The sequence below is a fragment of the Scardinius erythrophthalmus genome, assembly GCF_964197995.2.
Source record: "Scardinius erythrophthalmus genome assembly, chromosome: 16".
In the NCBI taxonomy this organism is placed as follows: domain Eukaryota; kingdom Metazoa; phylum Chordata; class Actinopteri; order Cypriniformes; family Leuciscidae; genus Scardinius; species Scardinius erythrophthalmus.
Window position 1 is genome coordinate 16,221,849 of NC_138236.1, and position 24,762 is coordinate 16,246,610.

General features: G+C 37.9%; 1 protein-coding gene across 1 annotated transcript in view; it reads right to left on the reverse strand.

Moving 5' to 3' along the window:
* znf804b (zinc finger protein 804B) overlaps window positions 1-19,203 on the reverse strand; it is a 99,581-nt gene extending 80,378 nt beyond the window's left edge. The window contains exon 1 of the mRNA XM_081389425.1: window positions 19,074-19,203. Within this exon, the coding sequence (XP_081245551.1) occupies window positions 19,074-19,184 (111 nt within the window). The 5' untranslated portion in view covers window positions 19,185-19,203. The remainder of the gene's footprint in view (window positions 1-19,073) is intronic.
* Window positions 19,204-24,762: the final 5,559 nt, after the last annotated feature.

Consider the following 24,762-nt stretch of genomic DNA (forward strand, 5'->3'; position numbering starts at 1 on the left):
AGAGTTAAACCCTCCAGCTTGTGTTTTTGGAAGAAAACTGCAGGGAGAATTATGTGATAAAAGACAAGGGATGCAGCAATATTAAAATTATGGCCAATACAGATATTAGCAAGAGAATTTACAGAATTATAATGTACATAATTAAAATGATAGAGTTTTGAGATTTACTAAATATCAACAGATCTAAAAAATAAAAAACGTGAACAATTACACACCTATACAGTATTGGTACCACTAAATGAATAAAATATCTGATAATCTATAAGGTACCAATATCCCTAAAAACACTTTCGGTTGTGTTTGATGCAAAAACAGCACGTTCTATTCAGTAAATCTGACTGAATCTACACACAAACCTAAACCAACACTTTGGCATCTGGATATGTTTCCACGTAGATCAATTATTACCATTTGAGTGTAAATGTGATCCCCCTCATCTTTAAATTAGATTATAGGATTATTACAACAATTCACAATAGGCAACTTATTTATGATATGATAGCCGTAACGTAATCTGCTGTTACAGTTACACTGCTTTCCTTATGTAATGAATGAAAACATAGAATGAATGAGTGTAAACACATTGTAAAAAACATGCTTATGTAAATTGTTGCGCTCAATTCAATAGGACAATCACGCAGAATGGATTTACGCAGAAATTCATTCTGCCTGTGTTTCGTAAATAAGGCCAGATGTGTGAGGGAGAGAATTATTCAAAACTGTAAGTCTAGATGGCGGCTGAGTTTTTTCTTGCCAGGTTATTTATCTTAATGAGAAAGTGGTGCATTTGAGAACAGCGCAGACTTATCAGATGACTGAAATGCTGAGGCACTGATGCATTATAGGTAGTTTCACCAAAAATGCTGTTTTATGCTTTTTCAGGCTGAATACCCACTGCTGCAACCACGAGTGAATATACTGTATTGGTGCATGTTTGTATGTCTCAGAGGGAAAGCCAGGGCTGGGAGTGGATTTTGCTGTTTTTCCGGAAATTGAGTGATTTTGCCGAAGGCAGTGTGTGTACGGAGAAGTTGGACTCCTCTTGCTTGGTCTTAAAAATGTAAAAACAGAGAGAAAGCAGCTGGTCTACACACACACACACACACACTCAAATCACACACATTTGGTTGTAATGACTGTGTTTGGGTTTATCTGTTTGAGCCTGATGAGTGTATTGTGAATAACTGAATAGCTCATCAGAGGGAGAAAATGTGCGCAACGACACACACATCCACATGAAGAGATCCAATCAGCACGGGCACAGACAAAAAAGGGTGAAACTCGCGTTCATTAGACTGAAGAGTGCTCAAAGATTCTCCAACTTGCTTAAATGCTCGGACTCGCCCACTCACACACACACATACCAAAAGAGATGTATTCACGCATGTAAGTGTATATCTGATTAAATATTTATGCCTTGCCTTAAGCACTTTTCTCTCTAAATTAAGTTAATCAATTAAAACATAACTCTCAAAGGTATTCTAAACATGAATAATTAAAAGAATTAAAATCATATCGATTAAACATACATAAAAATAGCAGCTGCATTAAGAGAGGCAGCCTTACAGAAGTGGACTGGAGTCACGGGGGAAATTTACCAAGAGAGAATCGTGCCCACTGAGAGAGCAGTTTATCTACGTTGTTACAAATCAGGCGACAATGCAAACACATCCACAAATCACCATTCTGTCCGGTTCTGTGCTACTGTAGGTTGTGGAGAATGCACAGCATGCGTTTCAGGGATCTTACTGTTTAAAATGACGAAAGTGTGTTTCTACACTGCACGTCTGGATACGTGCCCAGTTATAATGCTCTTTCTCATTATTTTTTTCATCATTTTATAAATAACTCCTGCCATGATGAATAGAAAATGTAAACAAACATCTTTCTTTTCTGTCTACCATCTGCTTTCCATAGTAGTAATTGCGCAATGTTAATAGTGCCAGGCAAATAGCCCAGAGTTTGTGAATAAGACCTAATTTGGATAGAACGGAAGCATGTTTGAACAAAGCATGACAATGTATGAAATAATAGTTTTTTAAATTGATCTGTCTATTGGACATTTAAACATAAAAGGGTTTGCATGTGTTTATATTAATACATACATAACATAAATTGCATAATAAACATTAAAATATAATTATAATTTCCCAATTTTTCAGCAAATATGATTTTTTGCCATTAAAAGTGGCAAACAGTCATAAAGTCATGGCTTAGTGCTTCAGTCTATACTGCACCTGTAGATGTGCAAAGGGCTAAATGGGAGCTGTATGGTAAAATATTCTGTACACAGATATTATCAAAGCAGCGAGTCTGGCGGATTGTCAAGAGCTGGCTTCTGGCCACATAAGAATTATTTTGCCTCATTATTTTGGTTATTCATGCTGTTCAGATCAAAGAACCCCCCCCCACACACACACACACACAAACAAACAAACAAACACATAAACCTACCTATTCACTTTCACACTTATGCATAAGACGTTTGCACAAACAGGATGTCACCTAAATCCATTCAAGCTGTAAACAAGAGAAAATATATTGCCCCAAAGCCCAAATGCCATTCAGATACAAACTTCGTCTGGACCCTGAACATTTCTGTGGAAAGCAGAAGACAGCGACTCTTCCGACCTTCTTACTTCAAGCATGTACCGTGTCAACACACACACAAATGCATGCACATGTCAAAACAAAACATACACGCTTTCCTGTTTGCTTCTTGATTCCATTCAGAGGAGGGTTTCCACAGGTGTGCGCATCCTAAACATACCACTGTTTATTCTCATGGTCAGACGCTGCCACTTTCTGTTTGCCCTTGTCGACTGACCTCAGTCCAAAAACATAGAATGTAAATAAATAATTAAACTGACTTAGAAATGAGGACAGAACTGAATATATAAAACACACAGACAAAAACAGACATGCAAAGAGAGAATATCACACCCTCCAGGATCCTGCTGTCACCGTAACCTTGACCCCATGAGTTTGACTATGCCCGAAGCAGTGCATTGTGGTCTAGTGGATGCCTCCAAGTCAGCATGGATAAAAACTGTGAGTCATTCTCTTATCGCTGCAAACTGCTAATATACTGCCTAATGAAAGCTGGAGGGAATCAGCAACATGTAATAAAACAACATCATAATTAAACAACTAATGAGGATACAAATGTATTAAATATATGAATATTGGCCCAGTTTAGGAACAGTTGCTAGTTGAATTAGCTCACACTTGCTGCAAAGTGAGTTAGCTTTGTCCATCTGGGTCTCGCAAACTACTAAAAACAAAAACACTTGGACAAGGTTTATTTCGATCTATTTTGAACATGATGCACATATTAATTAAATTTACAAACTCTGTATTGTATATTTAACAAGTAGTTTTTAATCTTTTTGATGCCAAGACTTCCAAATATGACAAGTTCCTTGCAAGTGAGCCCCTTCCTAAAATATATTAAGGCAGGTATAATTAAAAAGCTGTGATTAAAACACACACATGTTGTGCGAGAAAAATATTAAGTGTGATATAAACCCAGGAGCACTGGAACAAAAACATGCCCGTGGAGACATTTCTTCAAAATGATATATTACAAAGCATATAGAAAAATATGTTCTAAAAATGTTTTGCTAGCGTTCCCATTAAAGTAACACTTAATAATAACTTTAATTAATAAATCATTAACAAACATTATGTAATGCTTAACAGATCATCAGTTCATTTATATTCACACAGAAATATGAGATAATGTGCTTGTTAATGTTTACTAAGAATGATATGCTTATAAATGTCTTTAAATTTTCTATTCATATGATCATGCACTTCTTCAAATCCCCTAAAGACTTTTACAGATGTTATACAATTATTAAAAGCTGTTTTGTTAATATACATTTGAATGCTAACACGTCATTAAACTTCAATTCTAATATATTACCTAATGCACTTTTTTTTAGTTATGACTGATCCAGACAGTAAATTGAACAATATGGACCCACTTTATATTAGGCGCACAGTCACATAGAGCCAAAGCACAACCAAAACAATGTTCTTTCACAAAATGCATGCAATTTTGTTTTTAACAGTTAGCGGGCCAACAGTACCTTTAATTAATATCTATATAATATCTAATAAAGCCATAAAAATACAGTTTGTAAAATGAATACTCCACGCTTTTGGTGGTATTAACATTCAATTATATCTTGTATTTTAAATAATTGCAAGTAATTGCCTCTACAAATTTCTACAAATCAATATCCCTAAACATATTAAAAACATAAAACAATACTTTCTTTACTTTTACTTTTATTTACAGGTGATAGGATCATATGCTTCTACTATGTTTTGTACAGTTCACTTCACTCACAAGGTAATAATAAAAAAATAAAAACAATTGTCAGACACCCATGTAGGGACGTCACTACACACGTTTACAATCACAGACCATAATTATAGATGTTACTGGAAGCTACAGCAGCCAGTTGTGAGTCTGGTGTGTTTGGGAGGGGGAGGGGGATAAAGAATTAAAGAGGGGTTAATAAGAGGCCAAAGAAATTAATTACCTGTGTTTACCTTTGTGTATTTTAATAGAATTCTTTCTTCATCATGCTGTTCAGACAGGATTGTGATTAAGGGCATGTCTCTCACACACACACAAACAGACACACACACACACACACACACACACACACACACACACACACACACACACACACAACAATAAGCTTTGAGATGAGAAAAATGAGATAGAAATGGAATCAGAATGCTAAGTGTGTTGAGCGGCAAACAGGACAGCTGTTTAAAACCTGCAATCGTGCATTCAATCTCTGCAGCAGATCATAAATCCAAGTTATGATGAATGAAGGAGCTTAATAACACAGAGTGAAGTGGGTAATGAGGAGCACTTCTAATCATATAGTTTATAATCAACAAACAGGCTGCGCACATTGAAGCTACTGCCGAAACTTGTGTCACTGCAGTTCATTTGAGGGCAACCCTGTTCACTTATGCAATTAACACAAACAGGAGATTTCCTAAGAGACTGCTTGAGTGTGTTTTGATTAGATTAATAGAGACTCTCATTTAGCTGCATGACATCAGGAGAGTTTGCTTACTCTTTTCCGATCACATTTTTCTATATATATTGGCAGGGCCAGGGAAGACAATCCAGTGCTCTGGGCAAAATAGGAATATGCCGCCCCCTATGTTCAAATTTTTAAGAAAAAAAATGCTAATTTATCACATATTGACCTCTACTGTTGACTTAATACAGGTGTAATGAATTAGTTGACTCACAATTTAAAAGAGGACTTGCTTTGGCTGCTGCGAAGATTACTCTTGTAATCCAATTTGTGACAGATTTGGTGCTCAAATGAAATTTCGGCCAATCCATTCAAACGATCTGTTTACATGCACACCTTTCAACCGGACTGAATTCATTCCGATTGATGAATCCGAACGTAGTGTTTACATGAATACTGAATAAAGTGATCGGGTTGATGTGTGCATTTTGTATATATATATATATATATATATATATATATATGTATATATATTTTTTTTTTTTTACACACTAGTTAAAACATTTGGGGTTGGTAATATTTTATATATGTTTTGCATTTTTGTTAGCCTGGGTTTCCCCATACTGCCTTGCTCACAGCGCGATTTTATTCACGCTGCTAGGCAGTCTGGACACCATGGACCAAATTTTCCCCTGAAAAAGGGAACCAATCACAGAACGGGGAGGGAGCAGCAAGACGATGACGACACCAAAGCAGTTTGTTTATATCTATGGATCCAACATGGCATCAGACTCGACGTTACCTTCTACCCTCATGTTTATCTTGCACAAACGGTAATATTCGCTAAACGCCATCATGTACAAATAAATCTTTGACCCATCGTCTTTTTCCTCGTCGAATTTCTGTCACTCTACATACGTCATCTGGTATAATTGAATCGATTGGCAATGAGCTACATATTTGATAGACATTCATACCGCCCAATAAACGGCTCTGGGCATTCATAAACCACGCCTCAAATACGAGAAAATGAACACGTGGTTCCCAGACTGGTCTGACGTTAGCCAGGCTACATTTTTGTAGTGTCACTATGAAAATATTAAACTGGTTACCAGCCAAATGCAAGCAATTCCATTTTATTTACTTAAAAGCCGATTTTAGAATTATAATTAATTTTGTAGCCAGACTTCCGCCATCGAATTTCCAAGCACATTTAGCCAGGATGCTTAACAGATAACAGAGCAGAGATATGGTGATTGATGAAGTAGTTAAACTGATGATTAGTGAGACTGTAAGATTTTGTGGTGCTTGCTGTGACAATGCAATTACTGTTCCCTGCATGTACTAATAATCACTGAAATATCTACTGAGGAAAAAGGGTTTCCTCAGAAACGTGTGCGATCTTAAAAACAGCTGCTGTGAAGTGTCCAGGGAGACAAAACGGTTTTGCTGGAGCAGGGAATGTTTGGGATTGGCCCAATAAATTGAAGTGTAGCTTATTTTGGTGTCTGCAAGAAGGAAGAGGAAAGGAAATGCATGAATATTTCTGCTATTAAGCAGCACTAGCTCTTATTCTACTGTTTTATAGGTGGTGAAAAACACAGAGAATGAGCCTCCCTCCACTCTCAAAATGTCAGAGGAATATTATTTTGTTTCCGCTGTATTAAATTTAGCCCGTTACAGCCTTATCAGCTGAATAAAAATTAGCTTGCTTGTTGTACCATCACTGTATTCCTCAGCTTCTCACTTTTCTTTCTTCATCGCCCACTAAAATACACACACAGAAAGAAAGAGAGAGAGACTCTCTCTGGAGAAATCTTCTAGTTCACTGAGTACATCAGCAACTGTATTGACAGTGACAGGTAGCATAACTCGTATGAAGACCTCTCTCTTTAAGTTTGTTTATTGCAGGTTACTGTGTGGCTAAATGTCAGTACACCCTGCCTGAAAAATCTCCAGGCTTTAATTAGTACTCTCAACCGATGCCTTCTCCTCCTCATCTTTGTACTCAAAATTAGAGCTCCACACAGCAACTTCATGCATACAGTCACAACAACAACACGCATTGTGATTCACAATACAGTAATGTATCTTCACATGCAAATCAAGAATACAAATACATAGATTTGGAAGAAAAAGAGTAAGTTGAGATGTAAGCATACTAGGGATACACAATACATTGGTGCCATATACACTACCACTCTTAGAAAAAGTTTCAATGTGGTTCAATATAGAATCCTAGTAGGGTTCTTGACCCAATTTTAAAGGATCTCCTTATGCCAAAAAAAGGTTCCATACAATGAGAAATGTCTTAAATGATTACATAATACCATCATGTTCAATGGTTATTTCAATTTTTTCTAGTGATAAAGTATGTTTGAAAGCTGTTTAATACATCAAATTTAATTAAAATGTAATTAAAAACAAATTAAAACTAAATCCACCAAATGGTTCCATAATGAAAATTCTTAAAAGGTGTTATACATATATAAAGCACCTGAAAGAACCAGTTACATTTCTATATAGAACCTTTTCTTCTAAGAATGGCAATATTCGGGATGTTTTAAATAAATTGGAATCAGTTAATATTGGATATTTAATTCTGCAGTCTCATTTCTGCATTAGATTGCTTAAATGTAAAAAATCTAATATAACGCTCACATAGGGCCCTATTTTAACGATCTAAGCGCATGGTCTAAAGTGCAGGGCGCACTTAAGGCATGTCCGAATCCACTTTTGCTAGTTTAACGACGGGAAAAATGGTCGACGCGTCAGGCGCATGGTCTAAAAGGGTTGTCCCTATATTCTCTTAATGAGTAATGAGTGTATTTTGGGATTTACGTGCGTTAAACCAATCAGAGTCTCATCTCCCATTCCCTTTAAATGCCAGTTGCGCTCGCGCCATGGCAGATTCGCTATAAACATGACGGAATTTGATAGTGGAAAGATCGAACGCGTCTCCAGAGCGCAAATAGAACTGCTCGTGCGCGAGGTAAAAGTGCGCAAGCAGACCATCTATCTTTATGTACACAATAATAATCATTTACTTTGTAATCCTTTTAATTTTAATATTTGGAATGTTTGTGTGCTGCTGTGCGTCCCTGTGTGTTTAATAAGCAGAATGTACGCGCGTTGTGGACCCGCCTATAGGCGCACATTGCTAACACGCTATTTAAATAACAAAAATAAATAAATAAATATTGCCTATTAATTTAAGGGGCCCTATTTTAATGATCTGAAACGCAAGTATCAAATGCGAAACGCAAGTAACTTTGTGGGTGGGTCTTGGGCGCTGTTGCTATTATACAGGCGAGATAAATGACTCTTGCGCCCGACGCAAATCTAAAATGGGTTGGTCTGAAGTAGGGTGACCACCTGCTAATAAGCCCAAGGGGGGACAAGGGGTATGTTTTTGAGGGACAATGTGGGACACACTGTCTGGCGCGGCGGTGCCCCACTGGCAGACTCACTGATAGTGGTTTACCCATTTCTAGCACATACCACCTTGCATAGTATTAATAATGCCCTATTCTCCTAAACGTGTAACTTTTGATGTATGCTCATGAATAGGCCAACCAATGTATTTTTTTCTAAATAAAGACTCATAATATTTTGAACATTCAATGAATTGACAGATGTACTTCCACTTAAGATTTACTATTTAATTTTATTTATTTTTCATTACAATTTATTTACTTTAAATAAATTAATAAATTATAATATAAATTTATAGGATTAACGGAATTGTAGTTGCTCAACACCACAGGAACAGTTAAAAAAAAAGTATTTAAAAAAAATTGAACGATTGACCTCGTATTCCCCTCCCTCCATGTCCGATTGAGAAGGACGTTTTGCAAAGGTCACAAAAAGCCATCTCGGTATCCCCCTCAACACCTTTTTAAGCCACAAATATTAATTTCCCCATTCTTGTTTCTTGTAGGCTACTTACACCTTCTCTTTTTAATTGATGATGGCGTTGGCTCTCAGACAGTCTCTTTCTCGAATTTTTCGAATTGGAAAGCGCGCATCTAAAAGTTCCTTCCCAGTGTGTCTGGTATGCGCGTGCGTGCGCTGTCATGACAACAACGAAAAAGTTGACAACAACCTAGTCAGCAGTTCAACTGAGGGGTGGGTGTGGCAACAATAGCATACTGAAATGTCAAGTAATGTTCGTTTGTCTGCTTGGGGCTCGAGTATATAGAGCGACCAACTTTTTTTTGAGCAAGCATAGATTATGATTATGATTATGCGTGACACGGTCTCGATTTGCGTGACGCGTGAATTGGGCTTCAAACGCTGTGCGCGCACGCGCTACGCGGGACGGGTGGTCACCCTAGTCTGAAGTAGCTACATTACTCATAGGTGTGATTTGGGTGTAACGTGAAATAAATCAATCAGAGCGTCATCTCACATTCCCTTTAAGAGCAGGCGCGCTTGTTCCATGGCGGATTGCTATGATAACGGCGGATTTGCCAGGCAAGCCAGGAGCGGTTCACAGCCGAGGAGACCAATGTTCTCATCAGGGCCGTAAAAGACAGAGAAGTGGCATTGTATGGTGATGGGAGAAACCCACCCAAATTAGCTTCAGTTAAAATGTGTAAGCTAGATTTATGCCTATTTTTTCACATCTTCATGGACACCACAATGATTTCCCTCGTGTGGAATATTTTTCCTTGTAATTATATATGGTTTGCAAAAATGGCAACTGCTGCGCCTGTGTAGATGGGAGAAGCAAAGTGTATGCGCGTTGTGCACATGCTACATTATGGCCAAACATGCGCCCTTAAAATAGCATCTGAATAATGCGTCAGTGACTTTAGACTAGGTTTTTCCTGGTCTGTGCGAATTGTTTTCTGGAACTACAAAATAGCACCAGGGAATGTTTGCGCCAGATTACACCTCCTCTTTTCACTTAACCGCTACCGGGAGCGCAAGTTCATTCCCTAATTTACAGACGTGCGTCTGTCGAGGAAAAGGTCCACTGTGCATCGGGTGCAATATAGGAATGATGCATGCGTCAGTGTACAGAGTCAATTGCGCTGGGTGCAAGATAGGGCCCTAGACCAGGTTTCAGTTCGTCAAAGGTGCAGTCTATTTCAGTTGCATCAAAATACAAACGTGCCAACAATGCGCCAGAACACACCTCGTTTTCAGACCAGCACGCCCATGGGCGCAAATGCATTTGCTATTTAAATAACGGGGTGCAAGACGTGAAAATGATAACTGCGTCGGACTAAAACTAGCAAAAAACACTTGCATCGCGCTTGGCGCTGCATTGCTCCAGGTGTAAGATATGGCCCTTAAAGTTAATCTTTAAAAACACTAATAATAATTCATAACGCTGTTAAATGTGATCTAAAGTAAATCTCTAAATTAATATAAATTTTTCATACTGTCTTGTTGTGAGGCCTAAATTCATCAGTAACATTTAAAACAACTGATTTTTTAAAATATATTTATTTAGATGAAATAGTGTAGAATTTTTACATATTGTATACCAGTCGGCCATGACCTAGATATTTTTTGGTGGCACGATATATTGCCCATTGTGTTTACATAAAAATGAATGTCATCAACATTTTGGCTTTAATCCGAATGAAAGTGGAGAGCCAATTAACGTAAATGAGCCGGTAGTTCAGTAAGCGCTGTCTGCAGCTTTGTCAGCACACACTACAACAATTCTGAAGTGGTTATGTTGTTATGTTTACCTTGTTCAGAGTGGTCAGTGCACTGCATTCTGGAAAATTCCTGTTGGTTACAGTTATTATGGCCCACACAAAGTTTGTTATTTCAGGTTTTACCATCTTTCTGGCCACATTTGGTCCCCACAATGGTCCTTACAAACCTGACACATATAGTCCAGCTCCAGCCTCTGCAGGACTCCTTCTCTCATTCTTACCCAATCGTTAGATACAACAAAAAATGTAGTCTATCAAAAGAATTGCACAACCTCCAACTTCACCTCTGACAATGTTATCCCCATGACAACAAACCCACTGTAGCAACTCACTGTTAAAATGACTGCAGTAACCGGCATACCAACTTCACTTACACCAAGACATTTTTTTTACACAACACAAGAGAACACAGCCTCAATCATATCAGCACAAGAAAAGTAAAAATGTTGGATCTGTCTCATAAACATACACTATCATTCAAATGTTTGTGGCTGCTGGTTGATTTTAATGTTTTTGAAACAAGGGGCCCTTATTTTAACAATCTGAAACGCAAGTATCAAACGCAAAATGCAAGTAACTTTGTGGGCGGGTCTTGGGCGCTGTTGCTATTATACCCAAATAAGCTTCGGTTAAAATGTGTAAGCTAGATTTATGCCTATTTTTTCACATTTTCATGGACACAGCAATTATTTCCCTCGTGTGTTAATATTTCCCTCTTGTAATAATGTATGATTTGCAAAAATGAAAAAATGAAAACTGCTGCTTCTGTGTAGATGAGAGAATCAAAGTTTATGCACTTTGTGCACACGCTACATTATGGCCAAGCATGCGCCCTTAAAATAGCATACGAATAACATGTGCTACGCGCCACTGACTTTAGACTAGGTTTTCCTGGTCAGTGGCAGATTTGTTTTCTAAACCTGCAAAATGGCACCAGGGAACGTTAGCGCCGGAACACGCCTCCTCTTTTCGCTGAACCGCCCCCGGGAGCGCAAGTTTATTCCCTAATTTACCGACGTGCATCTGTGGTGGGAAAAATCCGCTGTGCGTCGGGTGCAAAATAGGAATGATACATGTGTTGGTGTACAAAGTCAATTGCGCTGGGTGCAAGATAGGGCCCAAGGTCTCTTAGTCAAAAAGTCAAAGTTTATTTATAAAGCACTTTTTTAAAAACAGCAAGTGTTTATCAAAGTGCTGTACACACATATCCCATATCAATGATACAAACAGTCAACAGCACAGAAACTCTCCCATAGCATCAAATGCCAAACTATAAAAATACGTTTTTAAGCTTGTTTTTTAAAATAGCAAGTGTTTGAGCCTGTCTAATGTACAGGGGCAACCTATTTCAGAGCTTGGGAGCCGCCACTGCAAATGCTCTGACACCCCTGCTCTTCAACTTTACCCGTGGGACAACTAAAAGCGAATGATCAGCAGACCTAAGTGCTCTTAGCGGAGCATACAGCTTGATCAGGTCAGAAAGATATTTAAGTGCAAAATGAAAGTTTTTCAAAGTCATTTAAAGACAGGAAAGATTTCACCTTGGTTAGTTGTCTCAATTGAAAAAAACTAGCTACTACTGAGTTAATCTGTTTGTCCAGTTTAAAATCACAATCAAAATAACACCTACATGTTTTACATAGGGCTTCACAAGTGGATTCAATTCACCAAGGTCCAAATGTATTGATTCATAAGTGCCTCCCGTCGTAAACAGCATAACTTCTGTTTTATTTTCATTAAAGCTAAGGAAATTTAGTGCCATTCAGGCCTTAATTTCCTCAGGACACTGCAATAGAGGCGTTAAAGTGCAAGTATCTTTTCGTTTCAAAGGCAGATCAATTTGGGTATCGTCTGCATAACAATGAAAAGAAATTCCAAATTTCCTAAAAATATTTTCTAAGGGGAGCATATACAGGGAGAACAAAATATTCCCCAAAATGAAGCCCTGGGGGACCCCACACGTGAAAGAAGCCATTGAGGAGGTAAAGTCTCCGAGACGAACTGATAAAGTTATTTCGGACAAACAGGATCCAAACCATGCCAACGCAGTAACCTTAATACCAACACATTGTTCTAAGCGTTTAATCAAGATCTTATGGTCTACAGTATCGAATGCAGCCGAAAGGTCTAGTAAAATTAAAATAGCACAGTTCCCTGAGTCAGTAGTAAGTAACAAGTCATTGAAAACCTTCAACAGTGCAGTTTCTGCACTATGTAAGGATTTAAAACCAGACTGAAACACTTCATGAATACCATGTAGATCTAGAAATTAATTCAATTGTCCAAATACGACCTTCTCCAATAGTTTGGACAGAAACAGAAGTTTCGAGATAGGTCTAAAATTAGCAAAGACTGATGAATCCAGATTAGATTTCTTGATTACTGGTTCCACTGCTATCTTATGCGATGGCAAAGCTCAAAAGTTGGCAAAGCTTTTATGCAATGGCAAAGCATGTTCCTTCAGAAATCATTATATGCTGATTTGGTGCTCAAGAAACATTTATTGTTATTATCAATGTTAATATGCTGCATTTGTGTTTTGGATTCAGCATTTATTTGAAATAGAAATGCAGAAATTCAATTGATCAAAAGTGACAGTAACAATTTAACATCATTACCAAAATGACGTTAAATTGTTTACTGTCACTTTTGATCAATTGAAAGCATTCTTGCTAAATAAAAGTATGAATTTCTTAAAAAAAAAAAAAAGTTACTGACCCCATACATCTATGCAGCTATTCCAGGAAAAATTGCAGAAAATTAAAAATGGCACCTAAAATATGGTTCAGAGGAGAATTTTTAACATACGACTCCAATTCTACCAGAAAAGGAGCATGTTAAGTCCTTGACAGCAAGGAATTTGTCTCAGGGTTTCGGACACCGCCGGACTGAGGTGGATCAGTGGATTGAGATAACTTTTAATGATTTTCTTGTTTATCAGCATTGCATTCATTCCTCAAATTAAGCTTATCATTAACCATTGTTCATAGAAAAGATTGTTCTTAGAAAGATGGAGAGAGAAAAAGGCACCTTATGTAAACGTGTTCCTCTCCCCCTTCTATTTCTCTACTCTAGACCCATTTAGAAACACTTACAGGCCATTAACAATCATTTCCTCTGATTAGAATGGCTTTTGAGTGCCTGGACAAATTGCTTTCAAACATGTTACAAAATCCTCAGGCCATTTAGACTGAGTTTGCCGGTACCCAGCAAGACCCATTCTGTCATTCTCGCCAACCTTGTTAAAACAGTGTTAGGCTGAGATACTTTGAGCTGCGTCAGCCTCAAGCACTCTCTCCCTCTCTCTCTTTCTTATTCTATCTTCCACCTCACCTTTCTTTTAATTCATTGCATAATTACAGTAAGTGAGGGCCATTAATGAACATCCAATTCTGCCTACGGTTTGAAAACAATGTGGATTCTTGTCTATTGTTACTTCCTCCCACGCTATGTCAGGATTTTTTTCGGATTAAAAGCAGAAAGACTGGAGGCACAGGAGACCGCTGCTATGTGCCGATGTGTGCCTGCAAATGTAGGATGACCCCTTTGATTAATTAGACTGTCATAAAGCATTTAATCAGTTAATCGGGCAAATTAGCATTTCAGAAATGACCCACAAATGTGTTTAAGTGAAAAGGGTTCATCATTGTGTGTTAAGTAAAGTCTGTGCACTGTGTATTTTTCTGCACAGTAAGCCAAAAGGAGAGAGTGATTCATTAGCCTTCCTGTGTGATTAGAGTTCCCCGGCCGTGTTAACGTCAGGACAAGCCAACACAAAGAGTTTCAGACAGGCAAACTCAGAGGACGGCTGTGGCCAGGCCTGGGGCTGAATATTAAACGCCGCCTGCTACACTCCATTAGCACAGCAACAGCGCTAACGCTCCTCAAAAAGAGCTGAGCTAAGTACAGCAGTAGCCACTCATTACCACAACAGCCAGAATCATTAGTAAGCCACTTACATTGACAGACAGTGAGAAAAATAACAAATAAAGTATCAAATGAACCTTTAAACTTTCAAAATAACATATTATTATGCAAAATAATAGCAATAGCTGTAACATAACATATATACTGTAGCACTAAACCACATAATCACAAGCCAAATGAGATATCAAAGCTTCCAGACCGAGTAGCCTATATTTGGGACGTGTTGATTTGCTTGTGCATTGAGAAGTAATCGTCCCCATATATACTGATTGACTTCCGCAATTTGGCTTCCATTGTATCATCCAGGTAATTGCTGCACATTGGTTGTGGTTGAGAAGATTTCCCCCTTTACATAGGCGCTTTGAGTACTGAGAAAATCGCTATAATGTAACAATGTATTATTATTATAACTGACATTTTTGGTCCCCATGAGGAAAACAGCTTATAAGTGATGTTTTTTGAAAAAGTATAAATGCAGAACGTTTTCTGTGATGGGTAGGTTAGGGGTATGGTTAGTGTAAGTGGATAGAATATACAGTTTGTACAGTATAAAAATCATTATGTCTATGGAAAGTCCCCATAAAACATGGAAACCCAACGTGTGTGTGTATTTAACAGCCTCAACTCAGACACATTTAAACAAGAAACTACTACAGTACGCTCATTAGTGTGTGTTTATAGTGTGCACTTGGACAACTGCCTCTCCACATGACAGCCCTACGAGGCCAAAAGAAACTTATGAGCACCTGCTCGTTTTTGTTAATTAATTTTTTTATTTGGTACAGTGTCAAAATGCAAGTTGTGGCATCACAGATAACAGTTTCTTTGGCAGCTCTTAACTAGAAAGCACAGAGTGGAATTATATAAGTCGACTGGCAGCGGTTCAAAAGAATTTAAAATCTAATATGCAAGTAGCAGGAATAGTAAACTCAATAATCCATAACTATAGACTAGCAATAAAATATCCTTGTTAACTTAGAAGGCGGTTTTAGTAGCCCGTGGTTTTCAAAACAGCCTGACATTTCCTGACCATGGCTCATGAGTCATTAAAGGTCATCTGACTAGATAGGTAAAACATGAAATGATTAAATAAATAGCATTTAAGATATATTTAAAAATTGTAATAATATTCCACAATATTTCCGATTTTTGAACAAATAAATGCATAAAATGCAATCATAGAGACTTAATTTAATTTAAAGACTTTGAACCAACCTAAAGCAAATAACAGAAAAGTCTACCTTTTCAATAATTGTTTGTTCTTCATTATGAAGAAAAAGCTTAACTAGTAGCAAAAATCCAAATGAATTGTATACAAAAATTAAAATCTAAAAACATGCTCATCATAGAAGACAATGTTTGTGTTAATTTGTTCATTTTGAATAAATAGATAGGACAAAATAAGCCTCACTTTTAGCTCCCAAACCCCCCATATTCAAAGCCCACAAATCCATGAATAAATGCTCAGCTGCAGCCAAAGCAAACCGACAAGCCCCTTACCTAACGCAATAGCTGCAATGTTTTAGAACTAATTAAACTCACTGCCTTCACATAAATTGTGCATTTGTGTCTCACTCATGCAGACAGAGCTATCAACATATGCCTCTTCAGTAGTATGCATGTTTTAAAAATGTGGTGGGAGTTGGCAGTTTGGAATGCAAACTGGGTCTCTGTTGCAGCTCGACATCAAACATCCACACCACGTCATGGGCACTGGAGTGAGAGGGAATAACCCAGATACTGAGCGAGTTCAGCTTAAGATCTGCTTGGAGCCTCTCCACATAAAGTGGAGATGGAGCCCCATAAGACGAGCTTGATGGTACTGGGTGAACCACAGTGCATACGAACAGGTGTTGACTGCTGTAGCGGAAAGCTGATCCACATAAATACTCTGGGACATCTCACTGAGACTGATACATTCCAGTTCAATGAGTTAAACAGGAGATTCAATGATGGGGAACATTTCGGTATGGTTTAGTTTTGTTCTTAAGGCTACACCACAGGACACAAAGGAAGTTTCAGCTGTTTAGCTGTTCTAAAGAGCAGAATCTGTAGAATCTCTCATTTAAGACAATGTATGCTGGTCTGGAGAGGAGAGAAATTGGATTAAAAAAATGATCAAGGAATATATAAAAATGATATTCATACAAACAATGACTATGTGTGAATACTTCTCTTAGGATATGCATGTTTTCATTTCTGAATTAAATTAATTTGAATCTTTTCAGGATGATACAACTGTTCTCAGGGCAAGGTTAGTTATAAATGTTAGGTGGTGAGACTCACCAAAAAAAATATGTTTATGAATGTTTAAAAATTATATTTATGAATGAATAATTAGTGATTTTTTATTGATATTTTTTAAATAAAAAATCATTTTAAAACATTTCAAAAATACTTGTACTTCATACTTGATGGTTACACCTCATGACATTTTTATAAGAAACTTTTCTTTGAAAATGGTAGGCCTATAAAAGTTTTTTGGAAACATATGAAGCCACAATAAATACAAAGCGTACATTTCTAAGAACCTGGCACATTGGGTTTTAACTAGATTTTTCTTTTCTTTATTGCAGACAACATTATACTATCATTAAAACAAACAACCTGCCAACTTTACACCAGTGAGGTGCCCTCTAGTGCTGGGATAGAGAACAACTAGAGCATGACATGCTTGTTTTGAGTGTGCTGGTGTACAGTGTATATAGGTGAATATTATAATTACCACCCGTGTTTCTTCCTTTATAACAGACAGCACTTCCTATTACTAAACCAAAGCATATCTTTTGTTAAATGAGAGCCATTTCCATACATATTTCTGCTTATGGAAGTTGCCATAACAGCACCTCATTTTCTTACACAAAGCACTACGTCAGAGAACGTCGAAATGAACATGTTAAAGGCATTAAGCAAAGCAAAAATGACTTATTGCATATCTGACTATGATTGTTAATCTGGATGTGATGCAAGACAATGGGGCCGTCAGAGTGGCTGAGAAACTCAAGCATGTTATTCTGCAGTCTGTGTGCATGTGTCTAAGAGGGTGTGTGTGTGTGTGTGTGTGTGTGTGTGTGTGTGTGTGTGTGTGTGTGTGTGTGTGTGTGTGTGTCCTCCTCATGCTTTGAGTTAGAGTGAACATGGCACTCTGATTTAAGCTGGAGCAAATGCACCCTTCACAACAGCTGCTCTGAAATAACCCATCAAAACCATCACCACAGACCCCAGCTTCTTTCCAATCAGCCTGCACTGTCTGTCCATCCTGTGGGGCGGGCCAAAGTGGAAAACACACACACACACACACACACACACACACATACTTCCCTTTCTCAAGGTACATCAGGTACAAGTCTCAATTTGCATATTTATGCCGGCCTTTGATGTGTACAAGTCTTTACAAGCATAGATAATTTTCTTGACATGGAAAAGTCTTGACACGGATGCAAAGTTTAGATAACCCAGTATAGCCCAAATTAAGCATGTGAATGGAGCGAGAATAATACTGGCTGAGAGGGAAATGGCAGGTGAAACTCTGCTCTCTTGTCTTGTTTCTATCTGCTCCATTATTGCTTTAAGCACTAAACATGTCCTGATATAGCCTTAATTTACCTAATTATATAACCGCTAATTAGCTGCATGCTCTATTTGAAGCAACAAACAACAAAAGGAAATTTTAAAGTCATTCAAACTCTATACAACTATAATATCACATGTGGAAGAGGCCCACGAAGCCCTGCAAAGAATTCCACATACTTACGTATCATCTGGATTCACCTGCAGTTCGGGATAAAGAAGAACGTCAAATATGACAGACATCTCAGGAAACAGTTTTATCTGTTTTACCTTGTATTAGGCCATCAATGGATTTCAGTTGCTGCAGCTTGTAAACACCCACAGGAGAGTTAAACTAGCACCAGAATAGTGCTTGAGGTCAAAGTTTAACATACAGCTCAATTGTCTGAGCCCAACAGTGCAAGACTTGAAATCAGTCTATTAATAAAGCGTCAGGGGTCTGCGTTCAAACCACAAATAGGCTAAAGCCACCAATGCCTCGTAGCAAACCTGACATTTGAGATATGCAGTGATGCTTAACACATTATATACATAAAATTTATCATCCCTGCAACATAAAACAAAATGCTTTTAGGATTTTGCATTCGAATGCAGTTTACAAGTGAAGGTCATGTTGATGGCATGAGTTTCATAGATCATCAAATCCTCTCTTCACCTGTGCAATAATATTTATATTTCATTCAAAGGTGTTCCCACTTATATGGCCAACAATAAAGTATAGCCTATGTCCAGATTTTGCTTTCACGTGCGTTTTATAAACATACTTTTTAACTAAGAGACCTGGAAACTAAAACACAAAACCAATCCAAACGAACAGAATATGCTAAATGAGTTGCTAATAGCGAATCGTGGTGATATCGTTAATAAACAATAACGACTATTTTACCGGTGTTTCGCCTTCGCTTTTGCATAGCGGACCCCGGAAAACTCCTTTGATGCTCCGGTAGTGTCCATTGCTTAGGTGCGTGGAGCTGATCACAAGGTAGTAGCACGCCATCCGGTCCAGCGTCACCCATGAGCGGGCTACAGGGACGGCCAGGCGAGCAAGTTACTTTGGAGAAGATCTCGCAGGGGTTACACCGAGTGGAAGTAGACAGAGGACGGTCTGCAATCGCTTCAGTCAGTCCTGGACGTCGTTACGAGAACACGCCGATAAAAAAATCGGAAACTCTGTCCCACACTTCTGTCACATCCTCTGTCTGTTTTCCTCTTCAAGAAGAGACAGGCACCTGCTCTCCAGCCCAGACGGATGGATTCTGCTCTGGAGTTGGCAGGATTGTTCAGTCCCACAGACTCAAACGTTTAGCATTGTTTATATCCAATACAAGAAACACTTCAACTGAGGTCATCATGTCCTCTCAAACACCCTCCAAAAAGTCACGCCTGTAGAGTGATGTAAAAAATAAACATTCTAGTGCTAATTCAGTAATGTGGTAGGCTGCTTTTAAATCTGAGTAATGTTTCGCGTGATTTCAACTGACCGGTCAACTCTCTCACGGATTTGCTCTGCTGGATGTCCGATCGCTTATGCTTTTTCCCCTGTGCCGTAACGAACCGCGCTCTTAGCTGAGTCCAACTGAGTGTAAAGCAGAGGTTCCCTCTCTCTATCTCGCGCGCGCGGCGGCGGCGACTCTCTCTCTCTCTCTCTCTCTCTCTCTCTCTCTCTCTCTCTCTCTCTCTCTCTCTCTCTCTCTCTCTCTCTCTCTCTCTCTCTCGATTAAGGAGGGATTTGAGGGAGAGTAATAAAGCTTTCAACTGAACGTGGGCAGTTTTTGGCGCTGCCATGCAATCAGTGCTTTAAGAAAACACCTTCATGTGCATGTAAACCCTTTACTATCTACCCATCCATCCGTCTACTCATCTACCCATCCATCCATCTATCCATCCATCTATCTATCTATCTATCTATCTATCCATCCATCCATCCATCCATCCATCCATCCATCCATCCATCCATCCATCCATCCATCCATCCATCCATCCATCCATCCATCCATCTATCTATCTATCTATCTATCTATCTATCTATCTATCTATCTATCTATCTATCTATCTATCTATCTATCTATCTATCTATCTATCTATCTATCTATCTATCTATCTATCTATCGTTAACGTACATAAACTGTACACTGATTAGGCTGTTGATGGCTACAAATTACAGTTTTCCCAAATCACTTTGGCTCAATTCTCGAATGAGACTTAATATACCTTGTATACACTTTATATGTCTTTAACTATGTACTAACATTTAAATAAATCATTTAACACACTTATTGTATACACATGTCTTTACATTGTACTTGTAAAAAAAAATGGCTGCATGTAATTACAGCTGTAATTAAATCTATAATTAATTACACTGTTGACCCTTCACTTACACCTTAACCCACCTCCCCATACTAAACCTGTCCCTGACCTTATCCCACCCTAATAACAGCACATTTGTTTTGCAATATAATATGAATGAGTACAGGTTTTAAATGTTTATTACACGTGTGAAATCTGTATCTAAAAATCTCACAAGAGCATTCACCCTGACAAAACTGACATTCTTGTATGAAAAAGTAGAAAACATGAAATTTGAATATATTTCCATTATAAAAACAAAACAAAAACAATCTAAACATTTTGACCAGTGTGCTCACACAATGAAAAAAAAAAAAAAAAACTTTTTATTTTGGTGGCATTGGGCAATTTACTGAAACATTAACTAGGTTTTGAAGCATGAATTAAATGTTTTGGGTGAGTAATTACATTTTGCAGACAATAGAGTTCTGATGTTCAAGCAAACAGTTGTGACAGTTGAACAGTTTAGAGAATGTTAATACTGTTTTGAAAAATATGCCAAAGCAACTGAGAAAAACAATTACAATTGAGCAATAGTTAGTCAGCTCAGTGACAAGTAATTTCTTGTTCATTGCAAACATCAGCTATGCAAGCTACAGAAACTATTTAAAGTGCCCCTATTATGCTATTTTAAAGGTCCCTAATTTTGTTTTGGAGGTCTCCTACAACAGGTTTACATGCATCAAAGGTCAAAAAACACTTTAATTTTCTCACGATATACTGTACATTGCACATCACCTAATTTTTCAAAGACTCTAAACAACTCGTCCGAAGCGCTCCAAAGATCCAGTCTCTTTAAAGGAACACTCCACAGTTTTTTGAAATAGGGCTTATTCACCTTCTTTCCTACATTTAGATAGGTGGGCAAATGCATTTTTGTCTCAGTGCATGCATTGTTTTAGTTTGACAGGGTCGGCGCTAGCTTAGCTTAGCATAATGAATGGAATCCTTTGTTGCCAGCTAGCATGTCCTGAGTAAAAGTGATATAAACAATAAAAAAAACACCTAATTACTTCTTGTGGCCTGCGTATTCACAACAAGTATAAATAGCGATGCAGATTAACACTAGGCGATTTCCTAGGCAGATATTGACTTATATATTAAGGACTATATTAGGGGGAAGCAGAGGCGAAGCACTGCTACTTGGGCGTGATATCTCTGCGCCCAAGTAGCAGTGCTTCGCCTGTGCTTCCCCCTAATATAGTCCCAAGTCAATATCTGCATAGGAAATCACCTAGTGTTAATCTGCATCGCTATTTGTACTTGTTGTGAATACGCAGACCACAAGAAGTAATTAGGTGGGTTTTTTTGTTGTTTTTTTATATCACTTTTACTCAGGACATGCTAGCTGGCAACAAAGGCCAGTCCATTCATTGTGCTAAGCTAAGCTAGCGCCAACCCTGTCAAACTAAAACAATGCATGCACTGAGACAAAAATGCATTTGCCCACCTATCTAAATGTAGGAAAGAAGGTGAATAAGCCCTATTTCAAAAAACGGTGGAGTGTTCCTTTAAATCCCCCCTTTCCGCGGGCCTGCTCTGTTCTGATTGGTCAAATGGCCCAGTCTGTTACGATTGGTCTACCGCTTACAGCGCATTTCGGAAACTAAACGCCCATCACCAAAACTGAATTTCAGCTCCGGGGCCTTCCTAAAGCTCAGCGATTGTACACACTGTAAAGTAACGATGGCGTCGAATTTGCCATGTCAATTAGAGTGCGAGTCCGATGATGAAACACTGGGATAACTAGTTATTCAACGTTGTTCACGTGCAGCCAATGAAGACCGTATTATGCAAATTTGTTAAATTGTTACGTGTGAATGTTATGGAAGTGAGACTGGCAGTTCAGAATCGATTCTTTCTTTTGGGAGAGAATAACTTTATTTGTCATGCACTTTGATCTTTGAAACTTACATTCACAAACAGCTATATTACAATATCTGATTATCTGAAAAGCATAATAGGGGCACTTTTTGATTAACAATCAAATGTTCATGTTACTCACTAATTAGTAGTATAATGTTGGGTAATCTAATTTATTTTAGTGTGTCATAGCTGTTAAATTTAGCCTTTGCTCAACAAATGGGATAAAATCTACACAGGCAAATTGCATATCAATTTTATTAAATAGATTAATTGTTTTTACAGTGTATTTGCCTGAAGAGATAACCATAGCAACAGTACATCACTCAATCATTATCAGAAGAAACACAGATAAAACAGTATCATTTTCACTTTATCACTTCAAATTTTCATAAAATATATTATAAATTGTCAGGGTTTCGTTTAAAAATTGTAATGACAGGCTAGTTATGCTAAAAAGACCATTTAAGGTGACCTTCAACAGATAGCTTGCTGAATAATTCTTATTAAATTCCATTTATATTCCATTTAAAAATGTCAGTCCTCCTGAAAGTCATTGTATAAACTGCACGCTGCCTGATCAGACCCTTAAAAAATGACTTTTGTTGGTGTAACCTAATGCATCAACCCAGGCTGATTCAGTCATAAAAATAGGCTTAGTAATTTTGGCTTGAATAAAACCTTTCAAATATGACGTTACCACAGGAAGCACATTTTTAGGTTACTTGACAACGAACTTGGCAACTGCACTACAATAAACTGCCATTTAAAATGAGTACTCTCTTGGATTTGCTACAGTAGAAAATTAAAGTCATTTAAAACCATTGGAAAAAGTAATAAGAAGTGTAATGTTGGCCGCAGGGAGAGCTGACTGGTACTGTCCACTGACTGTGGTGCTGAAATCAGAGAATCTCCTCAGGATGAGAGAAACCCTGAAACGATTCATTATACTTAGGGGTAATGAAAGCTATACCTTTTTTTGGCCGGAGGTCTGGAATATAGATGCAAGTCAGCAAGTCCTGACTTCAATAGACTATACTGTGCCATCAGGCAAGGATAATTGCTCATTACGTTCCCTTAAAAATGGTTGAATCGATCATAATGAGCTTTTGTGGAGGTGATGTTTTTTAGCATGCAGACTCAAGACTCTCTCATTCAACAATACTTGGAATACCCCCCAAAAAAGCAAATTTTGCATTGGCTTAGTTAAACAAGGTTTTATCGTATCGTATCTACCAGATATCACTCGTTTGTATTTGCACAGGAAGCATTTATTTTTCTTGCAGATTACGTTCTAAATTACATGCTTACCATCTGTTGATCACAACAGTCTTATTTGTGAACTTCACAAGTCACTGTGGATAAGAGCATCTGCTAAATACTTTAAATGTAAATGCAACACTATTCATCTCTCTCTTGCTCACTCTCTCTCCAATAAAACAAAATTTTGTGCAAGTATACGACACAAATGTGTTATCATCGTGCACAGGAGTCGCTGAAGTTGCTGTGTAGTTTAGCAGCACTCTGAACTGCTGATGTGCCATTATCTTCAGGGTGAAAATTCTTTTGTGTATATTTCAAAAAGAAGAAATACCAAATACCAATTTCTCATTGAGAAAATATGCCCATGCAATCATTAAGAAGCAAAGACTTGTCTGTCATTTAAAAGACAAAAAGGCTCTTTGAATAGTATTCAGGAGTTACTGGATATCTAATCTTTCTAAGTTTTTAATTCTCATCCAACCCCTTCACTCTAGCTGCTCTCTTTTTCCTGTCACTTTTTCATATATCCTGATGGAATTATTAAATATTAAACAGACTTTTTTGGTCCATATTCCTGTATTTCTTCAGTTGTGTGTTTCTCACTGCGAGGCAAAAAGGAGACTGGCATGTCATGACACAAACGCAATGAAACATGCACATACACACACACACACATAAATAAAGTGTGAATTCTAGGGGTCACAAACAGTATATTTGGATTCAAACATACTGAAGCAATGACTGGAACTTTCTCAGCCAGTGGAGACTGAGAGAAATGAAATATTCAGCAATCTAAATGTAAATGTAAGAGAAATTTATTGTTGGGTTTTCTGCACAATTACAGAATGCTAAATTTATTGGCTGTTCCTGCTGATATGAGACAGAAAGAGAGCTAACTTGAGTAAGGGCAAGAGACGAGCCGCAACGAAAGCATGACATGAATCTGTTGACATAATATATTTTGGTTACTTTATATAATGTGAATACATGCCAAATCCATAATGTACAGAAGAGGCCAGAGTCCACACATCCAATTACTTTAGAACACATTCTGTTGATCTATTTCTATAAATCAGTGGTTCTCAACTGGCGGGTCATAC